The sequence below is a fragment of the Oncorhynchus mykiss genome, chromosome 23 (genome assembly GCF_057628025.1).
Source record: "Oncorhynchus mykiss isolate SJ-2025 chromosome 23, ASM5762802v1, whole genome shotgun sequence".
NCBI lineage: Eukaryota > Metazoa > Chordata > Actinopteri > Salmoniformes > Salmonidae > Oncorhynchus > Oncorhynchus mykiss.
In genome coordinates this window covers 11,967,964-11,989,132 of record NC_143044.1, presented here as the reverse complement: position 1 = coordinate 11,989,132, position 21,169 = coordinate 11,967,964, and the positions used below count along the sequence as shown (strand labels likewise).

The window sequence follows — 21,169 nt, the reverse complement described above, 5'->3', positions numbered from 1 at the left end:
CACCTACTCATTCAAGAGTTTTTCTTTATTTGTACTATTTTCTACATTGTAGAATAATAGTGAAGACATCAAAACTATGAAATAGCACATATGGAATCATGTAGTAACCAAAACAATGTTAAACAAATCCAGCCACCCTTTGCCTTGATGACAGCTTTCCACACTATTGGCATTCTCTCAACCAGCATCATGAGGTAGTCACCTAGAATGCATTGCAATTAACAGGTGTGCCTTCTTAAAAGTTCATTTGTGGAATTTCTTTCTTTCTTAATTATTTTTAGCCAATCAGTTGTGTTGTGACAAGGTAGGGGTGATATACAGAAGATAGCCCTATTTGGTAAAAGACCAAGTCCATATTATGGCAAGAACAGCTCAAATAAACAAAGAGAAATGACAGTCCATCGTTACTTTAAGACATGATTGTCAGTCAATCCGGAACATTTCAAGAACTTTGAAAGTTTCTTCAAGTGCAGTTGCAAAAACCATCAAGCACTATGATGAAACTGAGTTCAAGTAACAGACACATCTCAACATCAACTGTTCAGAGGAGATTGCGTGAATCAGGCCTTCATGGTTGAATTGCTTCAAAGAAACCACTACTAAAGGACACCAATAATAAGAAGAGACTTGTTTGGGTCAAGAATCAAAATAAATGGACATTAGACCGGTGGAAATCTGTCCAAATTTGAGATTTTTTGGTTCTAACCACCATGTCATTGTGAGACGCAGAGTAGATGAACAGGACACCAATAATAAGAAGATACTTGTTTGGGTCAAGAATCAAAATAAATGGACATTAGACCGGTGGAAATCTGTCCAAATTTGAGATATTTTGGTTCTAACCACCATGTCATTGTGAGACGCAGAGTAGATGAACAGATAGTTCCCACTGTGAAGCATGGAGGAGGAGGTTTGATGGTGTGGTGGTTCTTTGCTGGTGACACTGTGATTTATTTAGAATTCAAGGCACACTTAATGAGCATGGCTACCCCAACACTCTGCAGCAATACTCCACCCCATCTGGTTTGCGCTTAGTGGGACTATAGTTTATTTTTCAACAGGACAATGACTCAATACACACCTCCAGGCTGTGTAAGGGATATTTGACCAAGAAGGAGAGTGATGGAGTGCTGCATCAGATGACCTGGCCACCACAATCACCCAACCTCAACCCAGTTGAGATGGTTTGGGATGAGTTGGACCACAGAGTGAAAGAAAAGCAGCCAACAAGTGCTCAGCGTATGTGGGAACTCCTTCAAGACTGTTGAAAAAGCATTCCAGGTGAAGCTGGTTGAGAGAATGCCAATAGTGTGCAAAGCTGTCATCAAGGCAAAGGGAGGCTACTTTGAAGAATGTCAAATGTAAAATATATTTTGATTTGTTAAACACTTTGTTGGTTACTACATAATCCCATATGTGTTATTTCATATTTTTGATGTCTTCGCTATTGTTTTACAATGTAGAAAATAGTAAAAATAAAGAAAAACCCTTGTGTGTCCAAACTTTTGACTGGTACTGTATATGAACATGAAAAAAAAATCTGAGTTGACGTGTTTTTAGATCATTTATGTTAAAGCTTAAAAAAAAAGGACATTTTTATTTTAAAAGCTTTCTTTCAATAAATCATATAACAGTTGGATAACCCTGTTTGTAAGCTTTCAAATGATGTCAAACTCAACCGTTTATCTTATTCAGTGATGAAGACATGGATGCCTCATGGTAGGAGAGGGTGTGCAAAATGTGTCAACTTTGAGCATCTCTAGATCCTGAATGTTTTCGCATTCAGGACCTTTTTGACCATTTCTCACATGGGCAAACATGTCTGGAAGGTTTCGTTCAAATCAAAAGGGGTGTGGTCAGAAAGATGTTGAAATCATATGGAACGACCATTTCCAGAATCAACTGAGGGAAATGAACCATTAATGTCAGCGAAGCAAACGTTATAATAACTTCAGACTTTAGACCAAGCATGATATTATGAAAGAGTTCATAACTCCATAGTTATCCAAGTGGATTCAATATTCAGTCCTGCCTCCAATGCATCTGTCCTCTGTACAAGTACTTCCTGTCTGTAGCGCAGTTTTTTGATTATGTATCTGGAAAACATTTCATTACAGAGAATAACACCACCGGTCACATATGCAGGTTCCAACGTCTCCAAACAATTGTGCTTTCAGTTGTGCATTTATCGTACCAACTCGGGCCATTTTCATACAAAATCCCATTGTAACACACAGCTATATAGATTTTGCTGGTCACGTCACACATATGAACATAAAATATACACATTATACAGTATAATTGCTAATCAGCTAAGCCAATGCACCTATGCACCAATCAAAAAACGAAATAAAAACATAAACAAACATGTTGAATGGAAGCCGTCATCGTTAACTCGACAGAATACATATAAGACTGCTGTGCCTCTCTCCTTCAACAACAAAAAGGTGCAACATAGAGAAAATAAAGATGTCTAACACAGTTTGTGCATATTCTCATTCAAGAGCAGTCGTCTGTGTTCAGGCTGAGTGGCAGTCAGCAGTGCTGCTGCCTCGTAAGGCAGTGGGACATGCAAACAACAGACAAATCACATTCAGGAGTTGACAGCAGACTTGTTGCCATATTTTCCATCCACTTACAACATGGCTTGTTCATTACTTTCCTGTCTGTGTATCTCTATGGACAGCATCATTAGGGATGACATTGGTTGGACAGTAGACACACAAGACCAGTGGCCTTCTCTAGACAAAAGATCCTGTGTGCTCTATTGGAAGTGCCAGGCTTGTAGGCTCACATACCACTACTTTAAGGGGACTAAAACATGGTGGATCAGGTCCTCTCTCCCTGTATTCATGATCCAACTCCTCTGACTTACTCTCACGCCGCTCATCTGTACCTTGGCAAGTCTGTAACAAGTTCTGATCATTATAGCTACTGACAAAGTGTAGGCTTGCTAACCATTTGTAGAGATGTCCCCAACCTGTCATAGACTAATGTTCATCCACTTTGAGGAGATATACTGTATTTATTTTAAAAGTTTGAAGTGTCCCCTGTCAACCAGCTAGTAACAGAAGGGAATACTGTGGGCTCATGAGCTGTACGACAAGGAACCCTGAAACCTGTAGTGTTTATTGTGACCGACAAATGCAGTGTTCCACAGCCTTGTTTCACCATCTACAGTACCATAGTAATAACTGATCTTATTTGACTGCTGTTTGTCTTTCACTCAAATGCCTTTAAAAGTGAAAATACTGAATCCTACTGGCCTTGTCAGATTAGAGCACCCAATCAGCATATTGGATTTGTCATCAAAATCAAATGGCCACACAAGATTGTAAAATGTATTTAAAAAAAAATGTTTTGACAACTTTACATCAGTAGGATTATCTTATGTTATTATCAAATTAGTTATTGTATTATCTATTTACGACATTTTCTATATTTGGGTAATAATTGCTGACTGCTCATAATTGCCTCCCAAGGGTTTGGAGGATACATTACTGGAACATGCAGATAAACAGGTGAAATGTGGACTTATGAGGTTGGGCTCAGCCATCATGACTGTGTTTCCAGGGCTTGAATGCTCTCGACCCCAAAGTGCGGTTTAGACATGCAGTGGTCATGCATAGCCGAGAGAGCAAACATTAACACTATCTGACCATCCTCTCTTTTGTCCAATCTTTCTCCCCTATCTCCCCTCCCCCTGTTAGTTTCTCTGCTTGTTCCTGTTTTAGGAAATTCGAAATAGTCCATGCAATGATATGTATGAGAGTATAAAGGGTGCCTGGAATCTTTGATTGAAAGGAGTGAGAACCCCCCCCCCCCCCATCTCTTAAAAACAGAGTTATAATCAACAATTGCAATTATATTTGTTGTTTGTCCAGTGGTAATATTGGTAATGTATGTGTTGGGGGGAGGGTTTATCTTATTCACTCCTATGGAAGAGTTATTTTAGTCGTACGTGGGTAGGCTGGTTGAGGGACTCTGCACTGCCCGTTGTGTGGGTGCGGAGACCAGTCAGACTGCTTAAGGACCCCCCATCTTCAGTCCGCAGAACGTCCAAGCAGCCAGTACCGTCCGCTGTGGGATGGGACAGGAAGTCACTCCCCTGGGACAGGAAATCAAACTGGTCCTCCTGCGGTTCCAGGTCACGGCCGGTGATGAAAAGGTCCGTCTCGCCCCAGTTGCTAGCGTCGGGGTTGCCATGGCAGTCGTCACTAGAACTTCTACTGTTGCCGAGGGGGGAGGACAGGTTAGGAAGGTTGTCTGCAGATGGCAGGGTGAGGTTATGTGCCGACAGGGACTTCCCCAGCCCCTGTTCCTGCTCCGAGGGCTTGCCATCACATCCAGAGGAAAGCAGCAGCATGGGGTCCACCTCCAGGCTCATGTGCCTCCTCCAGGGGCCCTCCTCCCTCAAATGGGGCTTCCCCCTCAGCTGCACCCTGCCCCAGCTATGTCCACCCTCTCTGTCCCCCTCCTCTCCATGGTCCACCCCGGAGCCCACCACCATAGAGAGGCCTGAGCTCTGCTCCAGCCTAGCCCCTCGTGTAGCATCTTGGGTGGGGCTGAGGGGACGTCTTTGCTGGGGGCCCATGGGGGGCAGCTGAAGGGTGGCAGCACCAGCGGATGGTGGAGGGGGCGGGAGGTCAGGGAAGTGCGCTCGCCTGGGGAAACTACTGGGTGTGGTGAGGAGCGGGTAGGGGCTGTCAGGCGGCAGGAGAGGCGAGGGCGTGAGGGATGCAGTGGAGGCAGGGTAGGATGGGGGGCAGGTGTTGAGGGTGAGCTCGCTGGGGGCCAGGATGAGCTGGAGGCCCCTGGAGAGATGGCCTGTTGTTGACCGGGACATCCCCCCACCACTTTCCTGCCCCCCTCTGCCCTCCCCTCCCTGGGGGGAGCCAGAGGACAGGTCCTTGCTGAGGATGGAGCTTCGGTAGTCGGAGGTCTGGTGCTCCAGCTCGAACAGGGGCAGGGAGGAGAGGGTGAGGGCAGACGAACCATTTTGTAACACCTGCCTGTACACATCCAGCAGAGAGTCCAGCTTTGACTCTATGGATGTCACCTGGGCGGGGGGAAGAGCAAGAGACATGACCGTTAAAAGCAGCAAGGGTTCATTGCACTTTCTAAAAAATCTAGTTGATTCAACTAATTATTATATAGTAAAACCTCATTTAGTTTACTCAACTTTTTGGTCAAATTGTTACCTGAATTTAAAATGCTTAGTTAGCTCCAACTTCATAAAACTAGTCAAACATTGGGTTAGCAACACCCAAACATTCAAATAGTGCTTTTATCATACAATGTTTTTCAACTTACGTATTTGACACATACTGACATACTGTACATGATTAGATTGTGCATGTTCATTTATACAGTAATTATTATTCAACAGGTTCTCAGGGATTTTCTCAGGGATTTTGAACAACAACCTCTTGGTTCATGAAATTCCTATCTTCCTGCTACAGCACCATGTCTGTGTCAATGACTGATTTCACCTGTATTCCTACACTTTGCACTGGTAAAAGTTCACAAGAAAAACAATTGTATTTATTATAGTGATTAAGGAGTAACATTCAAACAGACAATCATTAAATAAGTCAATCAAATCAATGATGAGAGAATAGTCAGATTAACTGATATCTGACACATATGGTGGTGTAGCAGGACGATCAGAAAGACTTGAACCAAGAGGTTGTGAGTTCAAATCCCAGCTAAGGACATGTTGAATAAATATGTAAGTTGAAAACATTGTGTGTTAAAAGCCCTGTGTGGGTGTCCCTAGCCTAATTCTTCTCAAGTTGGAACTAAGTTTGGGCCAGATAAAAATGTTAAGTTCAGGTAACACTTCGACCGAAATGTTTAGTAAACTAAAAAAGGCTATGTTTCAGTCACTAAATTAATTATTAGTTGAATCTACTAGATTCTTTTTACAGTGTGTGCAAGTGACACTTCTCTACGAGTACACACAAACTAATGTAATTGGCTTAATTGGTCACCTGTCTTTCCACCTTACACACACGTCCCAGCATGCTCATGTCCTCCAGAGTATCCCTGTCAGGGTGCAGCTTGTCCCTGATCTTCTTGTCGATGGGGATTTGGCCCTTACCCAGTATCTGATCCACCCTGCGATACACACACTTGTCGTATTAATCACAAAAAGTGGACAAATGGGCACATCGACCGTCACCCCAGCCTCTTCCAAGGGCCCTTCACAGCGGGCAACAGACCTAACTCTAATGGAAGCATGTCAGTGTTAGAGTTAGTTAGAACAGACACACCATGATTAGATTCAACAACCCACACTACAAAGTCACAGTGCACACAACAAACCACAGGCTACAGTCAAACACACAATCATACAGGGTTTCTAAACTACAGCTTCAATTAGCTACAGTGCAAACTACAGTTCATGTTAAAAACAACAATCTGCACCAACTAGTAACTGCAGCCATTCCCTGTGTTCACAAAAGTTCCACAATGAGAGATCCTTATTCATTAGTCAATTCTTTGCAGGAGGAACATCGATTCTGTTAGATTGACAGCTGCTGCTGTATCTTTACTATGTCACCTAAGCGCAGCAACATGCAAGATATTTGAGACAGGAAGCTTTACTTCTACCACACATTTGGGGATATGTTACATCTGCTAGTTGAATGCTTCCATTTCTTAAGAAGCATTTCCGAACACCTTTATGTCATCAGGGAGTCCAAAGCTTCTAAATCTGGGTTGATTCAGTGAAAGCAGTGTGTCCTTTCTGGTCAATATATACAGAACTATGATGCTCTAAATCTAAAGATCTAAAAGTGACCGGATAGTGTAAGCAATATATTAGAAACTCTTGTAGTCCCTTTGGAAGCCTGAAGGTTGAGCCATCATCATCTCACCTTTAAACCTATCCTGCCTCTGTAGATCTACAAACACAGGCTTTGTGCTCCCTGATGGACACATGGACATAGCACCATCTCCTTTCAAACTGTCCTCTGTGTGAGGAACTGGGGGACAGGATTGAGTTGGGGGTAGTGTCTAACGGGTCTACGTTATTAGGGGTTGGTGTGGGAGGGGGGGTATCTAACCCTGGGGACTTCATCCCTGGGGTGGACTTCCTCCTGGCCTGGCTGTAATATAATTGCAGGGAGGGGGAGGACATGTTCCCAGGTTTGCTGCCCAGTGTGGGACCCAGTCCAGTGGCCAGTCTGTGTGGGAGAGACATGGGGGTCAGATACAACACACACACACACACACACACACACACACACACACAAACACTTGAAGTGTATCAAAAAAGGGAAACCTACAGGCACCACGTATGTACCAGCTACAATTACATTCTTTAAAACCAGACTAGACTACCACTACTACAATCCACTACTAAACTATAGTAGATTCCACTCTTTTGGCTGAAAGACACAGTGCAATATCAAGTCAATCAGGGTTATATCACTGATTTAACCGAAGACAACAATCCTAACTCCTGAAAAATTATTATTTATTCTCAGACATTGTTAAAAATAACACCATGCAAGAGACTACAATATTCATAATGTCACACATCGATGCATGAGATGTCTACAGTTAGCCTATTTTAGGCAGGCGAGCGGGGGGTGGGGGGGTTGCCTAACCCTGGGACAGACTTCGTCCCTGGCATGGACTTCCTCCTGGCCTGGTTGTAATATAAGTGCAGGGAGGGGGAGGAAAAGGTCTTGACTCTGGGGCTCAGCAGCTGCTGCTGAGGAGGACCCACTATGGTGTCCAGCCTGGGAGGAAGAGGTACATAGGAGGGTCAGATATATACACACACACACACAGACAGACACACACGTGAATTAAGTGGTGAAGGTGAACATAGATATGAAGGTGTGTGTGTTTATGTGTGTCTGTGTGTGTGTGTGTGTGTGTGTGTGTGTGTGTGTGTGTGTGTGTGTGTGTGTGTGTGTGTGTGTGTGTGTGTGCATCTCACCTAGTCTGTAGACTCTTGATTCTGCAGAGCATATCCAGGTGTCCTGCAGAGTACTGTTCAATCACATCTTTCACATCATACGGGCGCAGAGTCTCCTTAAACTTCTTCTTTGCCACATGAAACTTCATGATCCTGAGTGGAAAAGTGATGAGAATCAAACAGAATCATGTCATTGGGCCATGATCTACCTGTCATCTCTTAGTCAGCCACTAGAGGGAAACAACAGCTTAACTATGCATAAACCAGCATGTTGACAAGAAGCTAGCTGACAGTTGTTACTTTAGCCTTTACCTTTTGTTTTTGGAGTATAGGTAAAATAAACATTGCTCAAATACTATCACAAGAACATTATGAAACCGTAGCACATGTCATGTAAACAAAATCTGACTGAGCTATTTTGTAACTAAACCACACTCGAATTGTACTATCCCTCCACCTTAAGGTACAAGTACAGCTACTGCTGAGTGAATAATATTGATGCAGGTAAGTGGCTCTCTACAGTCGGTTCATTCTGACCCCCTAATGGCTCCAGAACTGCTCCAGTTGCTCATTATCCTCACTGTATAAATGGAAACCATCATGACAGATGAGCTGCTGTGAAAACAGTTCTCACTGAGAGGGTGTCAACCCGACACCCTGGGAAAGTCAGGGACACGTCTCCACTCCCGCTGCCCACAAAGGGAGCCTGCTGAGCAAGTAGGCTGGGCAAGGGGAGAGGGGGTCCTCTGGAGCAACAACCTGTGGGTGGGAATTGGAGTGTTGGCAGACAATCAAAATAGGACATCTTTTGACATCTTTTGCCAGAGAGAGGTGGGGGAGAGGGAGAGTTAAAGGGAAACGGAAAAATAGAGGGAGGTAGAGAGAGAAGAGGTAGTAAAAAGGAGAGTGATGGAGGGAGATGGTGAAGGAGAGGGAGAGACAGTGCCAGTATGGTGACCACATGAGTAAACAGAGACATGTTGTCGGGGTCAGAGTGAGTAAGGGGCCAGATAGAACAAAAAACACCCAAACTGTTCTCCCTGAGCCATCACTGGGTTAGCAGAATCCCCTTGAAGCACTGGGCTAGAACAACATAGAGGAGGCCCATGCTCTGGATGTGTTGTATCTAAAAGCCTTAGGAGCCGAGGGGAGAGAGGGAGGTGAAGGAGCCCTGGAAGGCTCTATGTTTAAGTGAAGATTGTGGTCGGGATGCGTTTGCTATGTACACTGTTTAAAATAGTCATGTCATGTACAAAATAAATAGAATGTTTTACAAAAGATTGCGTAAGAAAACAAAAGTCTACTGTATATAGAGATCTATATAGCGATATACAGTGAGCTCCAAAAGTTTTGGAACAGTGACACGTTTCGATGTTTTAGCTCTGTACTCTATCACTTTGGATTTGAAATGATGCAATGACTATGAGGCTAAAGGACAGACTGTCAGCTTTAATTTGAGGGTATTTTCATCCATATCGTGTGAACCGTTTAGAAATTACTGCACTTTTTGCACAGTCCCTCCATTTTAAGGGAGAATAGAATGCTTCTAAATACTTCTACATTAATATGGATGATACCATGATTACGGATAGTCCTGAATTAATCGTGAATAATGATGAGTGAGAAAGTTACAAAGGCTTAAATATCATACCCCCCAAATTTTTTTATTGTAACAGTGAGAGGTTAACATGTCTTGGGGATATGATAGTTGTGCGTCTGTATCACTCATCATTCACTATGTGACTCCGAAATGACACAATACATAAAAAAATATATATATATTTGACCTTTATTTAACCAGGCAAGTCAGTTAAAAACAAATTCTTATTTTCAATGATGGCCTAGGAACAGTGGGTTAACTGCCTGTTCAGGGGCAGCTCGGGGGTTTGAACTTGCAACCTTCCAGTTCCTAGTCCAACTCTCTAACCACTAGGCTACCCTGCCGCACCATTCATTTCTACTGGGCACAAAGTAATCTGAAACACAACCAAAACAAACAGCAAATGCATCCAAGTTTGTAAAGTCACAAACTTGATGTAATCATTGCGTGTTAGGAATATGGGACCAAATATAACAATTTGGACAACTTTAATACACTTAAGTTAATTTGTTCCTATTATTTTGGTCCCCTAAAATGGGGGACTGTGTATAAAAACTGCTGTAATTTCTAAACGGTTCACTCGATATGGATGAATATACCTTCAGATTAAAGCTGACAGTCTGCACTTTAATCTCATAGTCATCGTATCACTTCAAATCCAAGGTGCTGGAGTACAGAGCAAAATCAACAAAGTATTTGTCACTGTACGAATACTTTTAGAGCTCACTGTAGATAAGCACTCCTACCAGCTCTCACAATCCCACGTCAGAATTCGACAAACGTCAGAAGTTTCGCAAACGTCAAATTTCGGCGTTCTTCCAGACGTCAAATTTTGAAGTGTTTAAGAATAAGTTTAGTCATTAACTCAGAGTTGTTAAGGTTAGGTTCAGGCATTAACTCAAAATTGTTAAGGTAAGGGTTATGGTTTGGGATAGACTGAAAACAAAAATATCAAAAACAACTTTCTATCTCTGGATTTGAACATGCAACGTTTGGAATCAGAGGGAGATGCTTACGCACATCTAAAACAGAACCATACTTCAAGGTAACAGAGCTCACTGTTGCCCTTAGTGGCCGGTTTCTACGTCAGTATTCTACATCGAATACTGACTTGTATCACGGGTGACCTGGCTGAAGCACTCACCTGACGGCTCTGATGACAGCCTTTAATGGAGCTGATAGGTCTTCCACGGTGACATCACAGTGGCAAACTCTGTCGCCAAATGCGTCATCATTCCCCATTCCTGTGTCCACTGAGAGACAAAAAGAAGTGTCAAGTTATTTATTTTTTATGGGGTAGATCAGCTTTAACCTGTTTGGGATAGAGGGCAGCATATTTACGTTCAGATGAAAAGTGTGCCCAGAGTAAACCTCCTGCTACTCAGGCCCAGAAGTGAATATACGCAAATTATTAGTAGTATTGTATAGAAAACACTCTGAAGTTTCTAAAACTGATTGAATGATGTCTGTGAGTATTACAGAACTCACATGGCAGGCAAAAACCTGTGAAAAATCCAATCAGGAAGTGGGAAATCTGAGGTCTGTAGTTTTTCAACTCATTGCCTATTGAATATACAGTGTCTATGGGGTCAAACACTTCCTAAGGCTTCCACTAGATGTCAGCAGTCTTTAGAACGTTGTTTGAGGCTTCTACTGGGAAGTGGGGGCGAATGAGAGCTGATTCAACCAGAGGCCTGCCAGAGTGCCATGAGCTGAAAGACAAAGGAATTCTCCGGCTGGAACATTATTGAAGTTTATGTTAAAAACATCCTACAGATTGATTCTATACTTTGTTTGACATGTTTCTACGAACTGTAATATGACTTTTTGAACTTTTCATCTAAACTTTCGCCTAGACTTGCACCAAACGCTCTAACAAAAGGAGGTATTTGGACATAAATGATGGACTTTATCGAACAAAACAAACATTTATTGTGGAACTGGGATTCCTGGGAGTGCATTCTGATGAAGATCATCAAAGGTAGGTGAATATTTATAACGCTATTTCTGACTTTTACTGACTCCACAACATGGCAGGTATGGCTTGGTTTTGTGTCTGAGTGCCGTACTCAGATTATTGCATGGTTTGCTTTTTCTTTTTCTTTTTTTGAAATCTGACACAGCGGTTGCATTAAGGAGAAGTATATCTATAATTCTGTGCATAATAGTTGTATCTTTTATCAAAGTTTATTATGAGTATTTCTGTAAATTGATGTGGCTCTCTGAAAATTTGCCGGATGTTTTCGAGCCACAACATTACTGACCATAAAGCGCCAATGTAAACTAAGATTTTTGGATATAAATATGAACTTTATCGAACAAAACATACATGTATTGTGTAACATGAAGTCCTATGAGTGCCATCTGATGAAGATCATCAAAGGTTAGTGATTAATTGTATCTCTATTTCTGTTTTTTGTGACTCCTCTCTTTGGCTGGAAAATGGCTGTGTGTGTTTTTGTGACTAGCCTCTGACCTAACATAATCATATGGTGTGTTTTCGCTGTGAAGCCCTTTTGAAATCGGACACGATGGGTAGATTAACAAGAAGTTTATCTTTAATTTGGTGTATTGCACTTGTGAATGTATGAAAGTTACATATTTCCCAAAAATATTTTTGAATTCTGCGCTCTGCCTTTTCAGCGGAATGTTGTTGAGGGGTGCTGCTAGCGGAACCCCTAGCCGTAAGAATATTGCAGATAGATTGTAGCTTCCTTACAGACTTCTGCTCCAAGCTGAAACTCAACAATGTAATATTTATTTATCTTTTTCCTCAAATGAAAATTGAAATCAAATTAAATTGTTATTGGTCACATACACATGGTTAGCAGATGTTGTTGCGAGTGTAGCGAAATGCTTCTAGATCCGACAGTGCAGCAGTATCTAACAGGTAATATCTAACAATTCCACAACAAAACCTATATCTAACAAATTGGACAACAAAACCTAATATCTAACAAATTCCACAAGAAAACATAATACCTACAATCTAGTAAAGGAATGGGATGAGAATATAGAAGTATAAAATATATGGATGAGCAGTGACAGAGCGGCTAAGATGGAAAGATAGTAAAGAATAGATAGTGAAAGATACAGTATACAGTATATACATATGAGATGAGTAATGCGAGATATACAGTATATATAGTACATAGGCATACAGAGGCCCATTATCAGCAACCATCACTCCTGTGTTCCAATGACACGTTGTGTCAGCTAATCCAAGTTTATCATTTTAAAGGGCTAGTTGATCATTAGAAAATAGTTTTGCAATTATGTTAGCACAGCTGAAAACTGTTGTCCTGATTTAAGAGGCAATAAAACTGGTCTTTAGACTAGTTGAGTATCTGGAGCATCAGCATTTGTTGGTTCGATTACAGCCTCAAAATGGTCAGAAAAAATACCTTTCTTCTGAAGCTTTTCAGTCTATTCCTGTTCTGAGAAATGAAGGCTATTCCAGGCGAGAAATTGCAAAGAAACTGAAGATCTCATACAACGCTGTGTACTCCTCCCTTCACAGAACAGCGCAAACTAGCTCTAACCACAATAGAAAGAGGAGTGGGAGGCCCCAGTGCACAGCTGAGCAAGAGGACAACTACATTAGGGTGTCTAGTTTGAGAAACAGATGCCTCACAAGTCCTCAACTGGCAGCTTCATTAAATGGTACCCACAAAACACCAGTCTCAACGTCAACAGTGGAAAGGTGACTCCAGGATGCTGGCCTTCTAGGCAGAGGTGCAAACAAAAAGCCATATCTTAGACTGGCCAATAAAAAGAAAAGATTAAGATGGGCAAAAGAACACAGATACTGGACAGATACTAGAAGGCCAGGATCCCAGAGTTGCCTCTTCACTGTTGACGTTGAGACTGGTGTTTGGCGTTTAGGACTGGCAGCTTACTGAATGTAATCTCTGCACTTAAATAGCAAATGGAGGACGGTTTTCCTGTGGTTAATTTTCATGCCAGCCAGGTAGGCTATAGTCCTGTTGTAAATAAGAAGCAATGTGCTTAATATTAGGAAAGTTGAGAAATAAATATAGTCAGCCTATAGAAAGCTGATGGGATCCTCCTCTTTTTAATAGAGGCCATCACTAAGTAATTTCATAGCCTATAGAAATGTTGCACAAGAGGAGCTTATGGGCTCTCATGATTAGATTTTCGATTACATTTGCATTGATGTCAGAGTGATTAGAGGGACAATAGTGTGCTGAATACAAGGCAGTTAGCAAGTTTGGTAGGCTAATAATGGCCATCAGCAGCATCAGAGCTTGGAGAAGCTTAATTACCGTGACTAAACGGTCACGTGGAATTTTACTGCCTTCATGACTCGTGACCGTCAGTGTGGCGGTAATACGGTCACAGCAACAGCCCTAGACTCTCCCCTTGTGGACTTCTTAAAAAGCACATACCTTATACAAACACCCGCACTCACACACATTCACATAGACCCACACATACGCAGACACACAGAGGCAACACATCCTCTCTACTTACCCTCGGAGGGCGCGGTGCGTGATTGACTCTTGAGGCGCAGGGAGGGTCTAAAGCGTGTGCGGTCGTTGAAGCTCCAGCTCTTCTGCACCTTAGCAGGGCTGGTTCCCGTGTTAGCGCCCGCCACATCGTTGCCTGGGGAACAGCGTCGGTCGTTGTTGATGGATGTCTGGCGGCTCTTCATGCTCTGGCCGCGAGGGCTTGCCATCCGTACCCGCTCCTTAAAGCTCAACTTTGTACTGGAGAGAGAAAGAGAGAGAGGGAGAGGAAGAAAGAGAGAGAGAGAGAAAGAACAAAAGCCTGTTATTATGCATTCCACCTGAGAGATAGAAATGTGTGCCCACAGAGCACAATCACAGTGTAGTGCAGTGAACTGTCCTTTCCTCAAAACCAAACATGCTTACCTCATCCACAACACACTTAGATTACCCCATCTGCTCTCTAAGAGAGTGGTCCCTAACCCCGATCCCGAGGAACTACAGATATAGAATCTTAATTAGAGCTAGTTTGCAACAGCAGGAAAATAATCCTGCAGAAACAGGAAATGTGAAATGTGTGATTATAAAACATGGAAAATCAAGTCTGAAATTTCAAAATGGAAATGACAAACTTCAGAAGCCTTTTTAAACTTCAAATATACTACACATTTAAAATGTCCTGCATTGAAGGAGAGTTCTCCTGCAACAGGATGATCAAATGAAGATCCTACATCTGTATAGGATGTGCAGGATTTTTCTCCAGCCCAGCACTAAAGCAGCTGAATCAGCTGGGTGGAAACAGAAGTCTACACTCTTAGAAAATAAGTTGCTACGTAGAACCATAAAGTGTACTTTATTGTCGCTACATCCAAGTGGAACCCTTCACTAATACAAGGGTTCTACCTGGAACCAAAAAAGGGTCTCCTATGGTGACAAACAAAGAACCCTTTTTTATAAGAGTGTACACACATTGTAGCTCTCTAGGTCCTCTAACTCTTGTGGACTATTGTTCTAGAGAGCAGTTGCAGTAGTATGACACTGACCACTGTTCTAAGACAAAGAAAATTACCAGGGAACACTGCAAGACTTACTTTTCCTACTACTAAAACTGTAGGCTACTATCTCTATCTCTAGGACACTTAGACCTGTATTGTGCCGATGGGCCTGTGCTTAGACGTACTGTAGATTTATGGCCAGGTGGGGGGTGCAGAGAGCCTCTACCTGTGACACACCCTAAACCCCCCCTGCAATGCCAACCGGACAAGCATGCAATGCTGTGCATCAATCAGATGGCGTGACAGTAAGCCCAATGCTCAGGCTTGATTCTGCAGGCACTAAAGTTTTTGTGGAAACTTCAGGAGGGAATATTGCGCTCCAGAAACGATAAGGAAGTTATTAACGATAACAGGGACCTTGCCCAAGCCCAGGTCAATGAAGATGCATCAAGGTAGTGTGGAAGACAGGGATCAGAGGGGGTCAAAGGTCAGCAATGGTGGTTGCAACCATTGTTTATGAATTCATGCAGTGGCACCATGCAGCCAAGCTGAGGGACCTCAGCAGGCCAATGGAGATCGAGATGGACTGTATATTTCAGAGAATAAGGACTATATTAAGAGTTCAGATTTCTACACACAGAACTACTTCCGATACCCAAGGGGACCAGGATACAGTTAGTTAGGGGTTGTGTCTGATAAGGGGATCCAAGGGAGGTGGGGGTCAAAATCAACAGGCAACAGGCAGCAATCCCATTAGACAAGCAAAGGGCAAATACAATAGTCTCATTGACGGGAAGGGGGTAGGTGGCAGTTTGGGGGTTCTCTCATCATCCTGCATGCACTTGACAGTTAGAAGGCATTCCCAGAGATCATGTGACCAGGGAGGAGTGGATGCTGGGTAGTGGGTACCTCCTAAATTTCCATGTGTAATACCTTCTGAAGCGCCTCCTATTACTATGACCCTTACTAGCGGGGTAGGGAGGAAGACAAATAGAGGAGGAAGGGGTTAACACACCATGGAGTATGAAATGGAGGGACGAGAGACATCTGTACGGTCAATACTGTCAGAAGTTTAAACTTGCGATTATGTATCTCACATTCCATGTTGTCAGTGCTGAAGAGTAAATATAACTGGGGATTATATGGCTCACATACATTTAGCTGTAGGCCTAGGAGTTTACATGAAAAATATGAAGGTTAATTTGTGGTGATTATGTCCTTACACTCTACACTCTTAGGAAAAAAGGAACTATCTAGAACCTAAAAGGGTTCTTCGGCTGTCCCCAAAGGAGAACCCTTTGAATAACCCTTTTTGGTTCCAGGTAGAACCCTATTGGGATAGGGTTCAGAAGCCTTTCCTCAGAGCGTTCTACATGGAAACCAAAATATTTCTACCTGGAGCCAAAAAGGGACAGCCGATGAACCCTTTTTGAACCCTTTTTCTTTTCAAGAGTGTAGATTGACAGAAGTCATTAGTTGTGAAGAATAGATTCCAAAAGAGCAGAATAAGCAGACACACCCCCTGACACAACCCCAGTATACACACACGCACACACACACGCACACACACACACACACACACACACACAGTTTAGCTGGTTGAGTTTATACGTCTGTTTTACCAAACAAATTTGCTACTGTAAAGGAACTAATAACATTATCTAAGTTATAAACCCTTGATGTGAGCGATGCGTAGGAAAAATGTAATTGTACAGCTAATTGTAAAAATGTAAGTGCATGAAAAGATGGGGTATAATTACGATTTCAAAAGCTTTTGCGTTATTGACTAAACCACAACAGAAGTTCTTTGAGAAGCCAATGAAAGCATACAAAACCCCATAACTTCTAATAGTTTGCAGAATTAGCAGAGAATTACAGTTTGGTTGTGTGTGTGTGTGTGTGTGTGTGTGTGTGTGTGTGTGTGTGTGTGTGTGTGTGTGTGTGTGTGTATATGTGTGTGTGTGTGTGTGTGTGTGTGTGTGTGTGTGTGTGTGTGTGTGTGTGTGTGTGTGTGTGTGTGTGTGTGTGTGTGTGTGTGTGTGACTGCATCTGTGCTATGCATATGTCTCTCAACAGAAAATCCACATTTATAAAAGCTGCACTGGCATGACATGAGAAATCCACCGTTGCCAAAGGAGCACTGTATTGTAAAAACAATAACCAAAAATCATAATTAAAGTCACAAATCTCTCTGTCTCTCCCTCCTCCTCTCCTTGTCTCTCGGCCTGCCGACTGAGACTAGTGTTTGATGAGTTATATAAATACCCTTGGAATGGAAAAAGTGCGTCATGGTGCAGACATGGTACAGACGCCGGTTTGCACATACTGTAACACACACATATCGTAGAAACACACACACTCAAACCCATACAGTGTAGAAATACACACACACACACATACACACACAAACAGTAAGCATAGAAACACACTCAGATACTCTCTCAAACACATGGCAGAGACAGAGAGAAACGACCGGTACTGCATTCATGGTGGCTTGGAGAGGTGCACTGAGAGACAGAGACGGAAACACTAGAGAGCCTTTTCTCAAACCAAGACATCGACTTCCATAGCACTGCTGATCTCCCCCTCTAACCAGGGACTGATTCTGACCTGGGACCCCCTGGTGATAGGAAGCTCTGGCCAAACAGTGACTTTCAAAACAATTTGAAAACAAGAGTTCAGTATCTACACTTGTAACAAACAGCATACGACTTCTTATTAGAGTGGACGTCATTGAATAAACGATTGCGCGATGTGTGTAGAGGTGAGAGCTACAAACCTGCTAGTTGTCTCGCCCTGTTCTTTCCTTTAGGTGTTAGTGAGAAAAGAGGAGAGAGAGACAAGGGAAGAGACATCAGTAGTTAATGACAGAGTCTACAGCAGGCCTGGGCAACTCCAGTCCTCGGGGGCCTGAATGGTGACACATTTTTGCCCCAGCCCCAGCTAACACACTTGACACCAATAATCAACATCTTCAGTTAAAAATGCAATAAGTTTAAATCAGGTGTGTTTACTAGGGATGGGGAAAAGTGTGACACCAATCAGGCCCCCAAGGACTGGAATTGCCCAGGACTGGTCTACAGGGTCTCCCACCGGGACTGCGAGATGAAGACAGAGGTCAGCCAGCTTCCTAACATCCTGTCTGTGTGTGTCGCATGCGAGACATGATGTCAGAACATGAACACAAACAGTCAGGCGTGGAGAACACAAACCACCACAGTCAAAGCCTTGTGCAAGATAAATGTTGTCAGCTAGTTTGCAGAACATTGCAGCAGGTGCACATGCAAGCGATGGACGTGCCACATGACCGGGCTAGGAAAAGCACTGGCAAACAGAGAAAGGAGATAGAAAGGTGTATGTGTGTGTGTGTGTGTGTCTGTGCATGTATTTCTGTGTATTTGTGTATTTCTGTGTATTTGTAGACCTACGTGGGTGTAGGTTTGCATGAGAGAGAGTGAGTGCAATAAAGCAGGTGATCCAGACAATATTACCAGGCTCCTCTCCTGTGCCCTTTAACATACCCTAAAGCCTTCAGAGAAACCACGGATGTCATTTCTGAACAACAGAAGTTGGAAAATGTTTGTTTGTACACTCGGTTTTACTTTCCATGTTTAAATGAATTAGTGAAAGTTTGGTTCTTTGTGTGTGAGCGCCTGGAAATATTGGACTATTTGATGAATGTGAGCCTTCAAAAAAATGACTGTAAAAGTACTGTATCCAATGACAATAATAAATAGATAAGTATACAGAGGAATGTCAAAAGTAGTTGCTGATTAAACTAAAAAAGACACCTGGCCACTAAAAAAGCAGAGAATGAAATTGTGAAAAAAAAGCTGGAAGAGCACAGAGACCAAATAGGAAAAGAGCAGAGCAGCAGCCATACTTTAGGTGTTACCTACTTTGCAGGACTGCAGGTATGCAACGCCTTCAAATGAGGCTTCCAGGTAGCTATGGAAACCGAGTTCTCATCAGCAGCATAACTACGCCAGACACACTACGTGCAGTCAACAGAAAACAAAAGAAAAAGACAAAGGAGGGAGAAGGGGGGAGAAATGTTTTGTAAGACAAGGCCGGAGGGAGGGAGGGAGGGAGGGAGGGAGGGAGGGAGGGAGGGAGGGAGGGAGGGAGGGAGGGAGAATGAAAGGAAACAGAAAGAAAACAAAAAGAGAGTGATTAGTAAAACCGGTGGTATCAAGGCATCATGGGGCAGGGGGAGGGGGGGATACATGCCTGAAGGGGGAGAGGGCACCCTGGTAGTGCTGCCACGTGGCACTGAGGTAGGGACGAACACCGTCAGTGGAGTAGAGCCGCCAAGCCGCCTGGGGTACGAGTTGACACACGCAGACAGACACACATCGACGGGAGGAATAGCATCATGGTGAGGAGATGGGGTACACGTAATCATAAACACAGAGGTGCACAACACATACGCAGACAGACACACACATACAGTATACTGAACAAAAATATAAAAGCAAAATGCAGCAATTTCAAAGATTTTACTGAGTTAAAGTTCATATAAGGAAATCAGTCAATTGAAATAAATTAATTAGGCCCTAATCTATGGATTTTACATGTCTGGGAATACAGGTATGCATCTGTATTTAAAAAAAGGTAGGGGCATGGATCAGTCAGTATCTGGTGTGACCACCATTTGCCTCATGCAGCGCAATACTTCTCCTTTACATAGAGTGGTTCAGGCTTTGTCATCAGGCATTTCATCAGGCCTGTTGTATGTTTTCATCAGGCGTGTGGAATGTTGTTCCACTCCTCTTCAATGGTGGGAACTGGAACACACTGTCATACACGTCGATCCAGAGCATCCCAAACATGCTCAAAGGGTGACATGTCTGGTGAGTATTCAGGTTATGGAAGAACTGGGACATTTTCAGCTTCCAGGAATTGTGTACAGACCTTTGCGACATGGGGCCGTGCATTATCATGATGAAACATGAGGTTATGGGGGGATGAATGGCACGACAATGGGCCTCAGGATCTCGTCATGGTACCTCTGTGTATTCAAATTGCCATTAATAAAATGCAATTGTGTTCGATGTCCATAGCTTATGCCTGCCCATACCATAGCCCCACTGCCACCATGGGGCACTCTGTTCACAATGCTGATATCAGCAAGCCCGGTACAGTACAGTTGAAACCGGGATTCATTCGTGAAGCGCACACTTCTCCAGCGTGCCAGTGGCCATCGAAGGTGAGCATTTGCCCACTGAAGTCGGTTACGACGCCAAACTGCAGTCAGGTCAAAACCCTTGCTTGGAAGACGAGCGCACAGATGATCTTCCCTGAGATGGTTTCTGACAGTTTGTGCAGGAAATATTCAGTTGTGCACGCCTACAGTTTCATCAGCTGTCCTAGTGGTTGGTATCAGACGATCCTGCAGGTAAACAAGACGGATGTGGAGGTCGTGGGCTGGCGTGGTTACATGTGGTCTGTGGTTGTGAGGCCGGTTGGACGTACTGCCAAATTCTCTTAAACAACATTGAAGGTGGCTTAGGGTAGAGAAATACGCTTTTTGTGAGTATGGAACATTTCTGGGATATTTAATTTCAGCTCATGAAACATGAGACCAATACTTTACATGTTGCATTTATATTTTTGTTCAGAACAAAGGGGACACAATAGTGAAAGACCAGCACAAAGAAACAACAGCGATAACACATCCCTGCCAACTGAATACTGGAAGTCCGTCTGTGGATAAAAAATATCTGGTTAGAAGTGTTCCACATCAACTCAGCCATACTATACAGATAGGATAAATAGAGTACAAAGCTAAATTAGTTGACTGTTTGCAGGCCTTAAAGCAATGGAAAAAGGGAGCTAAATATATGAATCAAACGAGAAGCCTAATCGTTTTTTCTGCTTGATGGCAAAATCTCTATAAAAACAAGATCTGTGTGTTTGCTTTGTGGAGTTTATTGTCTATGTTGAGTTGATGGTGTATTTTAATAGTCAGAGGCTTGTCTGTTAGGATGAGCTTTGGCGTAGAGGTAAATCCACCCTGGGAATAGCTCTGGTGGAAACAGCTCATAAATATCAGCCCTGTATTGCCTTTGGACCTGAGAGAGGACAAAGAGTCTTAGCTATCAAATGCACACACTCGTGCACACACTCACACACAAACACACACGCGCACGTGTTTTCACACACACACACA

The 21,169-nt window shown here is 43.0% G+C and overlaps 1 protein-coding gene across 7 annotated transcripts in view; it reads right to left on the bottom strand.

Annotated features, from left to right (window-relative positions):
• Positions 1-3,328: 3,328 nt before the first annotated feature.
• LOC110502446 (potassium voltage-gated channel subfamily KQT member 5) overlaps positions 3,329-21,169 on the bottom strand; it is a 141,383-nt gene continuing 123,542 nt past the window's right edge. For 2 of the 7 annotated variants that reach the window (XM_036960013.2, XM_036960014.2), the window contains exons 8-16: positions 18,897-18,991; positions 17,777-17,803; positions 14,028-14,263; positions 10,678-10,786; positions 7,955-8,086; positions 7,617-7,751; positions 7,071-7,190; positions 5,994-6,120; positions 3,329-5,059 (exon numbers count right to left, since the gene is read on the bottom strand). In XM_036960013.2, the coding sequence (XP_036815908.1) occupies positions 3,947-5,059; positions 5,994-6,120; positions 7,071-7,190; positions 7,617-7,751; positions 7,955-8,086; positions 10,678-10,786; positions 14,028-14,263; positions 17,777-17,803; positions 18,897-18,991 (2,094 nt within the window). In that variant the 3' untranslated portion in view covers positions 3,329-3,946. The remainder of the gene's footprint in view (positions 5,060-5,993; positions 6,121-7,070; positions 7,191-7,616; positions 7,752-7,954; positions 8,087-10,677; positions 10,787-14,027; positions 14,264-17,776; positions 17,804-18,896; positions 18,992-21,169) is intronic. The other 5 variants (XM_036960015.2, XM_090216926.1, XM_036960018.2 and 2 more) reach the window with 3 other exon arrangements.